At 45.9% G+C, this 15,345-nt stretch overlaps 1 protein-coding gene across 1 annotated transcript in view; it reads right to left on the bottom strand.

Annotated features, from left to right (window-relative positions):
• Positions 1-15,345, bottom strand: part of ralgapa2 (Ral GTPase activating protein catalytic subunit alpha 2) — a 127,751-nt gene that overhangs the window by 99,711 nt on the left and 12,695 nt on the right. Inside the window, 2 exon segments of the mRNA XM_062523250.1 lie at positions 3,489-3,538; positions 6,349-6,459. Coding sequence (XP_062379234.1) covers positions 3,489-3,538; positions 6,349-6,459 — 161 coding nt within the window.

The raw sequence follows: 15,345 nt of genomic DNA, 5'->3' as shown, positions 1-15,345 counted from the left end.
CAACCCCCCCCTTTTCTCCATCAACAATCATGACCCAGAATAAAAAGGGGGTTGCACACTGCTCAGAGGTGCTGAAGGTAATCCTACACACACGCCACCCCCCCACCCACACACACCCCATACAGCCTCCGACCCCAACAATAAACCTCTGCCACAGAAAAAGCGACCTAGTTCAACAACAACAACAAAAAAAACTCCACACATCCTGGAGATGGGGTTGATGTGAGGAGAAGCAGCGAGGAGAAACATCTCGATTCTATTGGTGAGAGCAAGGAGCAGTGGCGTTAGCGTAGCCGCTGCTGCAACAATTAGCTCCCAGCATAATGAATGGAACACGTCACACCATGTGTGTGATGGCAGCTCGTACGTTCAGAAAAACTAGACTAGTTTTCTAAAACTATTTTTAGGCGATGCGAACAGAGCGCTTCAGTTGCCTCCCTGTCAGACGTTGAGTGTGTAAGTGGTCTATATAGCTTATATGTGTATACACGTGTGTGTAAAAGAGGGAGAAGGGTGAGTGGGGTGATGAGGGCTGTCAGAGAGAGAGAGAGAGAGAGAGAGAGAGAGAGGTGATGAGGGCTGTCAGAAAGAGAGAGAGAGAGAGAGAGAGAGAAAGAGAGACAGAGAGACAGAGAGAGAGACAGAGAGAGAAAGTGGGGTGATGAGGGCTGTCAGAAAGAGAGAGAGAGAGAGACAGAGAGAGAGAGAGAGAGAGAGGTTGGCCAAGCCCGGCTCAGCATGGATGCGCTAATGGCTCCCCTCCTGTGGTCTGGCCCCCCACCGTCTCCGTGTCTCCTGGGCCCTGCCTAATGGCTGCCCCTACACACACACACACACACACACACACACACACACACACACACACACACACACACACACACACACACACACTACTGCCGCCGCCGCTGCTGCTGCGCACATCAGCCAGGTCAGGCTCCGCTAGCCTCGTGCTGACGTAAAGCCCACGAGACACACGCAACCAACACAAGCTTGCAAAGAAGAAGATGCAACTTACAATAAAGGAGTATTGCCTTGTAAATTGAGTTGCAAAGGCTTTAAAAGCCTTGCCCTTAAGCGCACAATGAAGCCATTCGTACAATACAATGGACAATCACACGAACAACAATGTTTTATAAAAACTCTTACAACCTACTATTGTCTTGTTTAACATTCGTGTCTACAATGCAGCATGGCCTATGTGCGTGTGGCACGTTTGTGGTGTGTGTGAAAGTAGACGGCAAAAAAGCATTTTAAACTCGTACAACCTACTACTGTATGTCTTGTTAAACATTCGTGTCTACAATGCAGCATGGCCTATGTGCGTGTGGCACGTTTGTGGTGTGTGTGAAAGTAGACGCCGGGTTAGAGGGAAACAAGTGACGGCGCGACTGATCTCGCTCGACTAATCTCACGCCTGAGAGAGCGCGATGTGATGCGCGGCCCGGCCCGGCAGCTCAGGATGAGAGTGGGGTGTGTGTGTGTGTGTGCGTGTGTGTGTGTGGGGGGGTGCAGGGGTGTCAGTCCCATCCAAACCTGTCAAAGGCACGCTTATCTCTCCAACACACTGTACTGTAAAGGCACTGACTATACTAAGCCTAAATGCCCCCACGTTGTATATCTAAGCCGGTTGCTTGCTGTACATGGTCTTCCCCCAAAGACCAATAAATATTTACAAGGCATTTCTGAGTCTAGGACTACATCCAGGGGGGGTCGGATGAGAGCGAGAGCACAATGGGGTAGCCCAGAGATTATCCTGGTTAGGTCATGAGAGTAAGGATCAAAATACTAGAGTCTATGAAATACAGCTAAACACCCAGCCACGGTTGGGAAATGTATGCTAATTCTCAGTAGACAGCTTGTCACTTATCGATGCTAGTTTGATAATTCTGTCTCGGAAACGCGCTCAGAAGCTCGGCGCTTCTTGTCTGATCAATACTGAGGAGCCGAACGATGAACTGGAGTGTAAAGAGGCATCCGTGTTGCCAGTCATTTAAGAAAAGAGCCAATACCAGCTCCTCCCTAGAGGGTTTACAGTGAGATTAGAGGCTTAATAAACACAATCAGCCAAAGCACAACATGATGGATTAATGATCCCTAAAAGAGTCAACATTGCAAACGGCCACACGTTGTGTAACAAAGAGGCGAGACAGCATTTCTACGGGTATGGGCCTAAAGAGGAATAGCCTTCACCTGCAGGCAAACGGGTCTTCAAATGGCCTTTTCTTATGCCAGTTATATCAATTAACTCAATTAAACACATTTAATTTAATTAATTCTGGTAATTTGTTGAACACAAATATGGCTGTTTTTCTATCATCTCGCTTTCTGGAGGATTTTAAAGGGACAGGTTCACAGACATGGGGAATCTTTCTGCTTTCTATGTATGTCTGAGGTAGAATTATGTGAATGGGTAAATGCCACTGAAGTCTCTGAATGGCTCTGGTCAAAGCACCGCAGTGATCATCTCAAATGTATAGTGCACAGAACCAAGGCTGACATGCGAGACCTGACCCCTTTGTTTTGACTAGAGAGTGGGTGTTAGGTGGATGAGGATCTCTGAGTGGCAGTCTGACTGAAATGAATGAGAGCTCTTGAACACCCTAAGCTCTCAGTCTGACTCTCTCTGGCTTGCTCTCTCTCTCTACTCTTCTCTATCTCTCTATCTCTTTCTCTCGCTCTCTCGTTTTGAAGTTGGCCAGGTGAGACGAGCCTGTCATATGAAAAGCCAGGCTTCTCCTCAGCCGTCCTTGTCAAGGCGACCTCTGTTGACACATGAGGGACACTCCCCCTAACGCCAGGTCTGGCCTCTCTCCGCCCTCCTCTCGCAGACAGCAACGGCTCACAGCCCTGAGCAAACGTAACTCGAGCTCCCCCCCAAGCCCTGCCCAACCCTGCCCTGCCTATCAGCCTGCCTTTTACCAGCCTGTCTGCCTGCCTGCCTGCTTGCCTGTTTGTATTGGAAACTGGAGCCGCCATTCCGGCCATGAGGGAAAAAACAGGAGGATCGGTGGGAGAGGATGGAGCAGCACGTACACCACAATCCCAGGCCCAGACGCATGCACGCAAGGCACTGCAAATCAAAGATTCTAGAACAGCTCTGTTCTAGAATCTTTGCTGCAAATACTGCTGTGCAGGGACTTTTTTTTAATTTATTTTTTTTATGACAGCCACCTAAAACCCAAGCTAACCAACTAATTAAAATGAGATCTCTGGAGCATGATTGGGAATAGATTAACCTCGACTCCGACACGCTTCATTAACATGCTTCTGTGAGCTTGGGGTGGGTGACCAGACTGTAGCAGCCTCTCATTGATTGAGATACTGCAGTATTGTACACAAAATAATAGTGCTGGAAGCACATAATCCCTCGTAAATAAAACATCCAATGGTGAGTAACGTATGTGATATGATCAAGCAATCCCAAGGAGAGACAGAAATCCTGTACAATATGGAGGAAGATCATTAAAAAAGTGCTGTGAGGAACTTACTTCAAAAATAAACAGGATAGAGTCCAGCTCCTCCCGTTGCGATTTGTTCCCTGGAAGAGACAGACAAAGAGAGAGAGAGAGAGAGAGAGAGAGAGAGAGAGAGAGAGAGAGAGAGAGAGAGAGAGAGAAGAGAAACATGTATGAATAGATCAGTGTCTGAGGCATGTCAGAACATTAAAGTCTCAGAGACAGATTTGCATGTGGGATGTAGCCTCATGTTTCCTGTGAGTGACAGCAGCATAGACAAGCTAACAAGCTCAGGCGATCACACGCAAAATCTCATTATTTGTCTTTTACGCACACAGGTTGGCGGAAGTGATGAGGCAAAGATGGCAATTTAGCCGATCAGTACAGACAACAGAGTAGTGTGTGTCTGGAGTGCATCAGTCGAAGTTGACAAACACTATTTAACAAGATCTGTAGACATAACATGTTTTGTTTGTTTTGTCTCCTTTATTCTCTGTGATAATGAGACCGGACAGTGACTTCACGGGAGGAACTGGTGGCTTGTCACATGATATTTTCACATGGTCAAGATCAAAGATTCTAGAACAGAGCTCTGTTCTAGAATCTTTGGTCAAGAAAGACGATAAGCAGTTTCCTCAAATGACAGTTCATTAACAGAAAGTCAAGATTTGAACAGAAGTTCAAGATTTTTCTCAGGACACAGACAAGCTAAAGGCCAAATGTCCAGCAAAGAGGGAGAACCATGATGACACATTTTGCTATTACTGTTGCCTACATGTCATGTTTTGTCCAGCAAACTACCCTAAATTGGCACAATTTCCCCTCTCCTATTTTTTGCATCAATCATCCTACCTCGAAATTGCTATTCCCTGGGAAAACATTATGACAAACAACTGCTGGGCCTAAGAAAATAATGTGGAAAAAATATTAGTAAAGGACAAATTTAGGCCTAGCAGAGACATATTCGAGCCCTACAAGCTCTTGTCTTTCTACCCTGAGCCTACGGAGGTGGGGCGACCTTGTGCTACACACCAAACAGGAAAAAGCCAGCAGTGTCAACCAAAAACATAAAGCCTCATTAAACTTTAAATGAGGGAGCATGTGGGTCTGCTGTGTGCAGCGAATTATCCTGCTCTGTTACAGTATGTCATAGCTGTATTCAGACAGGCCGGGGGGAAAACACCGGCTTCAATAATTCAGAGGATCCAGGCCACTACCTTTTTTTTGAGAAGAGGGAGCCATCAGATGGTTGAGATTGTCACCTCAATCAGGGCAGCCACCCGAAACCGAGACTTAGTCCTCCTACCCCCTACCCCCAACCACACAAGGTGCATCACATCTGTCATGCACTGGAGAAACAAATGTGCCAACAACACAGCAATGCCAATGCCCTCTTTGATGTGGGTAAAGAGATGGAGAGTCCCTTGAGAAGCGAGCCAAACCCAGCGCTGAACAGTGCTCGGCTTATGAGTCTGTCCCAGCCAGGAATACGCTGGGCCCAATCTGCCTCCCGCTGTCTAGCACAATGACTGAATCTGGCTCTGAAACTCTGCACTGCATATTCTCGCTGCTGGGCGATCATGTTGTGGCTGTCAGGAGAAGCCGAACTGCCATCTCTGAATAATGACTGCAGAAGGCCCTGTGGTATTTAGCAACTGCACTAAAAATATTCAGCTGTGGCGAGGCAGGCGGGTGAAGAGCATCAGCTAAATGGATGGACGCACAAGAAACACCATCACACAGGCTATCACATAGCAATATGGAAACAGCTGGTTACAGGAGGCTTTAAAGTCGATATGAGAATTAAGATATATCTGTTAATGTACGTTTGTTTATTTTTGTGTTAAAGCTACCAAGCCACAACAATAAAATGGGTTAGTATTATGATTAATAGTATCGAAAACTATGTTTTCATTAGTTGCATAATTCCTCATATCAATGGCCTTGTTTTCATTAGGTTAAATTAGACTGATATTTACACAAATCCCCATCCATGAGAACGCCATGTTTGATGCCGCCATCAAAACACAGGCGCTAAAGGGCTTTCTGTGTTTCGTGCCATTTGAGGGACACTACATTTTTTCCACATGCTTTAAAATGAAGTAGGATTCAGCGGGTTGCAATTCAGCAATGTCAACAAGAGGCTCCACACTGTATCTTTAAAATCACTTTATTTCAAATCTCGTAATATCCCCCCCGTCAGATTATGTAATTGTTCTGTAAGTCATGAAGACTGTTTGGGACACCATCAGCCTAATGTTGATGATGGTGGTTTGAAAACAGGTAAAACACACAAACAGCAGTAAAGAGTGCGTATTTGTGTCTGTGTTTTGTGCTAACATGCTGTGCGGGTCGGGTCGGGTCTGGTCTGGTCTGGCACCAAACGCAAGCAGACCATGGGAGCGTTAACTCTGACCTCAGAGGTGCCCATTTGCCTTTGGCAGAAATAACAATCCAAACAAGATATGACCAACCTCCCCCCTCCCAACGCCATGTAAGGCAAAGCACGTGAGAGCAGGCTTTTATTGACCCAGCTGAAAACGGAGAAGTGTGTACTGTCCTACATGCCCATATATCATCAACACAACTAGCAACAACAACACAAGCTAGCTAGCCGATATTTCTTTAGCATTTCCAGGGTGATCAGATTAATTTTGCATAAACAGACATATGCTTGTTTGGCCCTAAACACTTTTTTTCTGGCTGTCAATGACAGGAGTAGTGCAGAGATTAATGTGGGACGCATACTACACTAACAGGAACCAAACTTGACACCATCCCACCGAGAACCCGCCAGGGGTGTCGAGTTTGTCAAATCTAATAATATTTTGTGTGCTCAAGCAACCGAAGGGGGAGTGGTGAGAGAGTTCTCAAGTGGCAGAGTGCTCCTTACCTTTTTGTTTTAAGTTACTTTCCAGTGTAATGAAATTTTCATAGAAGATAAAATAAATCTGCGAGCAGTTGCTTTCAAAGAATGTCTTCAGTTCACTCTTCTCAGTGATATCTGCAAAGAAGGACACAAATAGAAAACACAATCAATATAGATCTACCGCAGTAATGATTCACTCATGCATAGTATTATGTACATAGCATTATTTATGCATAGATATGTAGGTCTATTTAAATCACGAACATGTCACAATTGCGTGTGTGGTTATTTTACAACCGCTCAACACTATGACATGTAGCCCTGCGTATCCTTTAATCATTCTCGTACAATGCAAACTTGTATCATAATGAAAAGCCGACTTAACTCACAGGGGAAATTCAAGTGCAGAAAATGTAAAGCTATATATATGCCAACATGCAGATAAAAATATCACCGTATGTTGAGAAAAGCCTACAGCCTTTTGGGGGAGAGTGAGAGTGTGTGTGTGTGTGGGGGGGGGGGGGATACTATGAATGCTGATGTTTATTATGGATATACGCTGGTTCTCAAGAGAGAAAGCATTAGGGGGGGGGGGGGGGGGTTGTCCAGCGTGAGAGGGGGGTGTGGAGACAAGACGTCATGCATAATCCAATCCCCACTGGGCCTGTGCAGCAATGAGGGAATATCCGAGGCAGATATGCCTGCCAGTGGAACTCTGAGCACACACACACACACAGACACACACACAGACAGACAAACACACACACACACACACACACACACACACACACACACACACACACACACACGAGAGAAAGCCGGCCCGCCAGCCAACTGCCATACCTGAGCAAAACACATCCCCAATGGCTAAACTCTAAAAGTCTGACTAACTAGGTTACTCACTTTTTTTCCCTTCCTAGTCTAATCTTTTTTTACGTCTGGCAAAGTAAGTCATCGGCATGCATGCTTATCAGGCTGGTGATACAGGCCTAGTAGTTGATTACTCGTGGTCTGGGGGGGGGGGTAGACACAGACACACACATTGCTGTGTCGCTCACTGACATGACTTACAAGTTCAAGGTCACTCCTGGCAAGTTCAAGGTCAGTGCATGGCCTAAAGACCAGATAGACTTACGCACTGGAGGCAAATGGATCTTTTCCCCAGCTGAGACACATGCCATCTTTGCCATGTGAGCAAAATCAATAGCATTGGCACCAGGCCTTGGAAGAATGCTCATAGTGTGTTCACTATGCCAGGCCAGGCCAGCCCAGGCCAAAGGCAAAACAAGAGAGGAACATGTGACAGTCTAATCATGCAATTACGGCCGAGCCTCCTGCCGAGAACCTCAGTTCCATCTCAACAACAGCCGTTGAGGGGAGGCGGTCATTTTGGGTCGTCCTAACAGCTGGGTCGTGAAAAAAAACAGCTTCGGGAGAGTGCTGGCATTCACAGACAATTTTTAGGATTTTTTTTTTTTTTTTCAGCACAGCTATAACAAAAGACAGATAAGAATAGCTGTGTGTGACTGCATCTCAGAGGATAGCCTCTCCCGTCTTCCTTTCACATTAGAGATAGTGGCGTGGCCAGTGCCTTCACAGACAACCTGTGAATAGATGGCAATAGGCCCTGTTCGATGATAGAAGATGGCAGAGCAGGGATTAGGAGAATCTCCAAGGACCCTTGTTCTCAGGCTAATCTGTTTTCTGCTCTGAATTTGAGTATCACTAAATATGGAGCCGAATTGTGGAGCTCATTTTCTCTGGGTATTGTGCATTGCGTCAAGGTGTTAACAACACCTTGCAAAGCAGACAACAGGATCAGCAACTGCTCAACTCAAGTATTCAGCAATATAAAAGGACACATTACAGACAAGCCTGTATAAAAATAGTAAATTCAGTAATTTAGACATTTACAACAGTATGTGGTCTAAAAGGACTAAACAAGTAAACAATTCCATTTGCTAAAATATATGATGAGAATGTTGCATGATTTTCCATGGCTCTACAGAACATTCTATTGTTTCTTCAATTCTTCAGCTGCCACCAAAGATCATAGAGCGCCCCGCTGTAGAATCTTTGGTTGCCATAACATAATGTCCATGTCCATGCAGGACACATTATAAGCAAGCCTGTATCTAAAAAAAAAAAATCATTATTTAGCCACCAGCAATGTCTGTCAAACCCTCACTTCATGTGACAAATCCTTTCAGCATCTATGAACTGTTAGTCCACAGCAGATCAGCTCAAATGCAACTCAACCCCAGGGTCAAGCAAGCCCAACCAGAATGAGCCCCTTGGATAAGGATAATCCCTCCCTGTTACGACAAGTGATAACACAACACTAAATAAACAATGCAGTAGCATGTTTGCCAAAAAGAGATGGTCGGCGGAGCCAGCATCAAAGTGTGATTACACTCAGACATTAAAGCTTCTTAATACTGCTGGCTTTAGGTGCACATTTTGGACATCACTCTGAGTTGTTCCATGAAGCACAGCAGGGTAAAAACAACCAACGAATATGTTTTTGCTTCTTTGTTTTTTGGAGAGACTTAAAGCAGACTATGAAAAAGAAACATGTTGAGAACTTCAACCATTCATTTACAATATATAATTTCATACGTTTTCAAGCCCACACAAAGAAGAGTGATTTGCTGAATTTAGCTAATTTGGTGGGATTAACATGTAACTGCTACATTAGATAGCTTTGACCATCTTCAGAAAGCTCCAATGGTATCAATGTTCTTGTGCACATTATTTGGCTTCATATATTCATATGACAAAACAAAATCAAGGCCAATTTAAGAGGTCTGTCAGCTAAGCAAAAATAGAAGTTAACAAAATCAACAAAAATCAATAAAGTCACATAACAATCAGTCATTAAATATTCATGGTCACAGGACCTACTGTATGGCCATGGACATATTATGACATACAGTATGTTTGCCTAAACAAAACAAACTTCCCATTCCTCGGTTAACCCTACCCTTCTCTCTGACTGACTTCTGGAACTACAACTTCCTAACGTAGCCTGTACCGTCTGTAGCTCTTCTACAGTACTTCTATACGCTATACTCAACTTCCTACTGTAACCTGTCTCTGCTGGACTGACTGTAGCTCTTCTACAGGCTATAGTGCTTCTACACTTCATACTCAACTTCCGAAAGTAACCTACTGTCAGTCGACTGTAGCTCTTCTACAGTACTTCTATACTATGCTCAACTGCCTAATGTAACCTGTCCTTCTATACTCAACTGCCTAATGTAACCTGTACTTCTATACTCAACTGCCTGTAACCTGTACTTCTATACTCAATTTCCTAATGTAGCCTGTCTGACTGCTAGAATGCCTGTAACTGTTCTATACTACAGTACTGCTACGTATATATGATACTTCTATGCCTTTATTCAGATAGGACAGTGAAGAGTGATAGGAAGTGAGTGGGTGAGAGAGATGGGGTGGGATTAGGAAATTACATCACAGTCTGACTGGACCCCGAGTCCCCCCCCCCCCTCTCTTCCGTACGTCCTCAACTGACTCACAATTTACCATTCGCACACAACAGCATCGATTAGGTCTACTTCAATTTGTTATCTTGCTCCCTTTTACACTTTGTATTGTAAATCTGCCAAAGGAGTCTTGTCCAAAGAAGAATGTGGCTGTCGAGAAGGGCCTCCCGATTTCCAACTATCTTGATGCAAATTGACTGCTTGCTTTCTAAAGCCAAGCTCCTCAAGGTCTGTTGGCCAGCAGACCAAAGACATGGACGGTGTCTTAGTCTCTCAAGTCGGCCTTTCAAATATTGACTTAAAGAGTGTGTGCGCAACCCTAACACAACGCCGCAGCCGAGGGCCTGTTAAACAGCAGGGGCGGCCGGTGTGAGGAGCGCAGAGGGAGGCCCACTCCAGGGCAGTTATCTCAGTCAATATGACCCCGGGGCAAAGGCAAAGCCCCTCCACCCGCCACTCGCTTTTTTTCTTTCTCCTTCCCTTCGCTTCCCTCTTCTCCAAGCTCTCTCTCTTCCTTTCACTCCAACCTCTTCTCTTTTCCTTCGTGCCTTGTTCTCTCTCTTTTCTCTACTTGTTCTCGGTGTATAATTCTAAAAAACAAAACCTTTAAATCTGTTTATTCATATGGCTGTCACTGTCAAAGAAAAATCAAGTCAGTAGCATTAGCGCTGGTACAGCAACTGCGCTAGCAATGGTTCACATTATGGCTAATGTTTTGACACTTGGGTCAGTCAAGGTTACTGGCGAAAGTTGTGGAGGAACAGCAAGTAGGTACAAGCAGACACACACACACACACACACACACACACACACACACACACACACACACACACACACACACACACACACACACACACACACACACACACACACACACACACACACACACACACACACACACACACACACACACACACACACACACACACAGAGAGAGAGAGAGAGAGTCGTGGTGGCAGCACGGGTGGGGCGGTTATCTGAGTGTCTCACATGTTGGCCTTTTCAACGCTCCTCATTGTGTTGGGGCTCTTCCTGCCCCTCAGGAAAACACACTGACTCATCAGACAGAGGAGAAGAGAGTCCAGAAGCAGGCACATCCTCTGGACGTGTGTGTGTGTGTGTGCGTGTGTGTGTGTGTGTGCGTGCGTGCGTGCGTGCGTGCGCCTGTGTGTGTGCAATCAAAGAAAGAGATTATGGAGAAAAAAAAAAGTAAAATACTTTACCGCCTTGTGTTTATTGCAACTTTATAAGCCTGTTTGAGCCATGCATGACATGACATAACATATACAGTACTTAGCACTTCCAGCACTTGTAGCATTAAAAAAACAGAAAAAACAAATAGCCTCTGCATCAACGTGCGTGTTTGTGAGATGGACGATCACAAGTCAGCCATCATGAGCAGCAGACGGCTGGCCAACCAAAACACACATGGTGTACTTCCTACTCCAGCAGGGCTGCTGACTCCAGCGTTCCCGACCGAGATGAGGAAGAACACACGCTCCCCACAACCCAACAGGGCTCTACGTCTAATTCACATCGCTGTGTGTGTGTGTGTGTGTGTGAACGTGTCAGAATTGATTAATTAGCCTCGTGCTCCATCAAGGGACGTCTCGAAATAGCACTTTATGGAGAAAAGGAGGCCATGCCGACATCAAGTGTCTGGCTATATCGTGAACTGTCAAAGCCATTTGCTGCGGTAAATCTCTTGGAGGACAGACATCTTATTACAGGATAGGCTTACTTTATTTATTTGTGCATATGTGACCATTCAAAGCGAAATCAGTCGTTTTGCGCACAACGTTATTTTGAGAAAATCAACAATAACAAACTTCCGGGTTAAAATGTTGAATTTCACGTTTTCGCATAATTCGACTGTATACAGTCTACAGTTTCATATCGTGAACGCATTTCACGGAAAAACATACGTTTTGACTGTTAAACCCGGCGAAGATTCAACACATTTGCTGTCAATCCCGTTGTGCACGCGCGGCTTAAAATGGTAATTTCTCCTCTTCTGGCATATCATGACAGGAGAACCATGACAACTTTGGATGCGGTTATCTTAGCGATAGTTTGTGCAATACCCTCGATATACATATCGTTGGAAAGCTTAGTTTATGGCCGTTCACGTGAGCACAATAACTTAGTTTAGAAAATTTTACCGAAACGACTGGTTCCGCTTTACAGGGTCACATATATGGGTGTGTTTTTCAGTGTGTGTGTGTGTGTGTGTGTGTGTGTGTGTAAGAGTTTATGATTGTGTTTGTTTTAATGCATAAAGTCTGTGTGCCTATTAACGGTGTAATGTGAACAGTGGCATTGAGGTAAATGTGACATCATCATTGAGTAAGAGCATGTGTGAGTAGAGTGTCTGTGTGTGTGTGTGTGTGTGTGTGTGGGAGAGAATGTGTGTGTGCGTGTGTGTGTGTGTGTGTGTGTGTGTGTGTGTGTAGATATGAGAGAGAGAGAGAAAGAGAGAGAGAGAGTGAGAGAGAGAGAGAGAGAGAGAGAGAGAGAGAGTGAGAGTGAGAATGAGAGTGTGTGCGTGTGAGAGAGAGTGTGAGTGTGTGTGCATGTGTGTGTGAGTGTGTGTGTGTGTGTGAGTGAGTCTGAGTGTGTGTGTGTGTCCTCTGATGGGCATGGGGCGAGGCCTGTCAGTCAGGGAAGCAGAGCAGAAATGACAGGATCAGTCCACCCTGGCGTTATGTCACTGAGCCATCAGCGTCAGTCAGCCCGCTCGCACTCTCCATCCGCCAGCCATCCGTTTTTCCAGCCGCATTATCCTCCCGACCCATCTCTGGAGCATGACGGATAAAGAGCCCCTCCACCCCTCCACCCCTCCACCCCTCCATCCCTCCACCCCTCCGCCCCTCCGCCCCTCCACCACTCCACCCCTCCACACGTTGGGGATTTGACATCAGTGTCAAAACATCAACATGGAGTGAGCACGAGGGTGTCTTGATGAGCAACTGACCAAATGCTAGTACAGTACCAAGGCGTCCGTCGTCCAGTCTTGGCAGCATCATGGCCTAATCACTGACCTGTGCGCTGTTTTATTTTCCTCTCCAGCACAAAGCCATGCCCCCGTGGTCACGTCTCTGCGTAACGGAACAGCTAGCTTTGTGTCCAGAACTTCTCTGCGTAACGGAACGGCTAGCTTTGTGTCCAGAACTTCTCTGCGTAACGGAACGGCAAGCTTTGTGTCCAGAACGTCTCTGTGTATCGGAACGGCTAGCTTTGTGTCCAGAACGTCTCTGCGTAACGGAACGGCGAGCTTTGTGTCCAGAACTTCTCTGCGTAACGGAACGGCAAGCTTTGTGTCCAGAACGTCTCTGTGTATCGGAACGGCTAGCTTTGTGTCCAGAACGTCTCTGCGTAACGGAACGGCGAGCTTTGTGTCCAGAACGTCTCTGCGTAACGGAACGGCTAGCTTTGTGTCCAGAACGTCTCTGCGTAACGGAGCGGCTAGCTTTGTGTCCAGAAGGTCACTGCGTAACGGAACGGCGAGCTTTGTGTCCAGAACGTCTCTGTGTATCGGAACGGCTAGCTTTGTGTCCAGAACGTCTCTGCGTAACGGAACGGCGAGCTTTGTGTCCAGAACGTCTCTGCGTAACGGAACGGCTAGCTTTGTGTCCAGAACGTCTCTGCGTAACGGAGCGGCTAGCTTTGTGTCCAGAAGGTCACTGCGTAACGGAACGGCGAGCTTTGTGTCCAGAACGTCTCTGCGTAACGGAACGGCGAGCTTTGTGTCCAGAACGTCTCTGCGTAACGGAACGGCTAGCTTTGTGTCCAGAACGTCTCTGCGTAACGGAGCGGCTAGCTTTGTGTCCAGAACGTCTCTGCGTAACGGAACGGCTAGCTTTGTGTCCAGAACGTCTCTGCGTAACGGAACGGCGAGCTTTGTGTCCAGAGGGTCACTGGGTCATGAGAAACGAGGGAGCTGCACCAGTGTTGATGATATCTGACTAAATATGGGCTCACTTTTTGTTCCCCCTCCAACACAACGTCCTTAAAGGAGAAATTGAAAGGAGGGGGATCACCAGAGCACACAGATGTTAACGCTGCAAATTTGTTGTATTCTACCTTTTTGCTGCACTGTTAAAATTAGCAGCGTTAACATCTGTGTGCTCTGGTGATCCCCCTCCTTCCAATTTCTCCTTTAAGGACATTGTGTTGGAGGGGGAACAGTGCAGCAAAAAGGTAGGCTATATATCAAAGTCTAACGGTGCAGTCAGACGCTTGCGTCGGCCAACGTTCGTCCGTTGTTTTCCCATTCACTTTACATTGGCTGGACTTAATTTCATGCCGCACTGAATTGTGGGTCCGATGCGTTGCCTGAGATACGTTGCCTCCGCTAAAAAGTTGAGAAATGTTCAACTTTTGACGGATCGCGCAAGCGCCAGCCAATGAAATTCAGTGTATGCAAATTTTCAAACACTGACAAACCAATCAGTTCGCGTTTATGGAAATGTGACAAAATGAGGCATACGTTGGCCGACGCAGGCGTCTGACTGCACGGTAATTCTACCGTGAAGCAGCAGCAGCAGCCCTTTTGGAAAAGCTGGGTGAAGAAAACAGGCTGGAGAGAGACTGGGAGAACTGCTGACTATGCAGGCATTGAGATCACTTGCCTTTCAGACATGTTTATGGAAGTCCTCTGCCAAGCACAGCAGTGATCCCCAAACAATAGCGTCCCTCCTAACAAAGGTCCTCCTGACCAAGTTCAACAGCGGAAACCAGGCCTGTGTGGGGGGGTCAACTGCCTAAGTTCCAAGACAATTGATTTGTAATTCAACTCTCTTGATCTGTAATCCGCATTAGGATCAGATACTGGACGCCAAACGCATTGCAGTCCCACCTCATCAACTGAATTACTGATCACAACAGCAGAATCCAGGCTGAGAGGGTTTGTAGCCTACATTTTCTCAAGAATCATACATTTTTAATGTTTTTTTTTTTTTTTTATTACCAGAGGCTATTCTAAGTTCCTTTTTTAATCATTCAACTAATGCAGGATTCAACAGCTATTGTTCCAAGAGAAAGTCTGAAAATTCCTACATGGTTTGCAAAATGATGACTTTAGGTAACATATATCTGTATCTCAGAAGATCTTAGCCGTCATGATAGCAGCGAAGAATGACTTTCATCAAGCAGACCAGGGAACCTGCACACAAAGTGTGATTTCTAAAGACATAGCCCGGAGCATGGCTGCCATCTCTGTACCAGCTGGTAAGCAGCCGTCAGGGAGAACAAGTCAAGGAAATAACAACCTGCGGCCAGGATGGATGAGCATATGCGCCACTTAGTGTATTTAGACCTCCAGGAAAAATACAGTAACTAGCTTCCCAGACAAGCGCATCCCTAAGGTCCATCTTGCTTGGAAGAGACGATTGGAGGATTCAAAGGAATTCCAGAGGGTGTTTTTGTCTGAGGACCAGCCCACCATTATCGGATTAGTAAAAAGGTCTGGACTGTCAAAATTTCTCTGACAAAATTTGTTTGCCAAATTGTCCTA

Source organism: Sardina pilchardus, chromosome 20 (assembly GCF_963854185.1).
Source record: "Sardina pilchardus chromosome 20, fSarPil1.1, whole genome shotgun sequence".
NCBI classification, from domain to species: domain Eukaryota; kingdom Metazoa; phylum Chordata; class Actinopteri; order Clupeiformes; family Clupeidae; genus Sardina; species Sardina pilchardus.
Note: the sequence above shows the minus strand (reverse complement) of the source record. Positions and strands in the feature narration are given on the sequence as shown.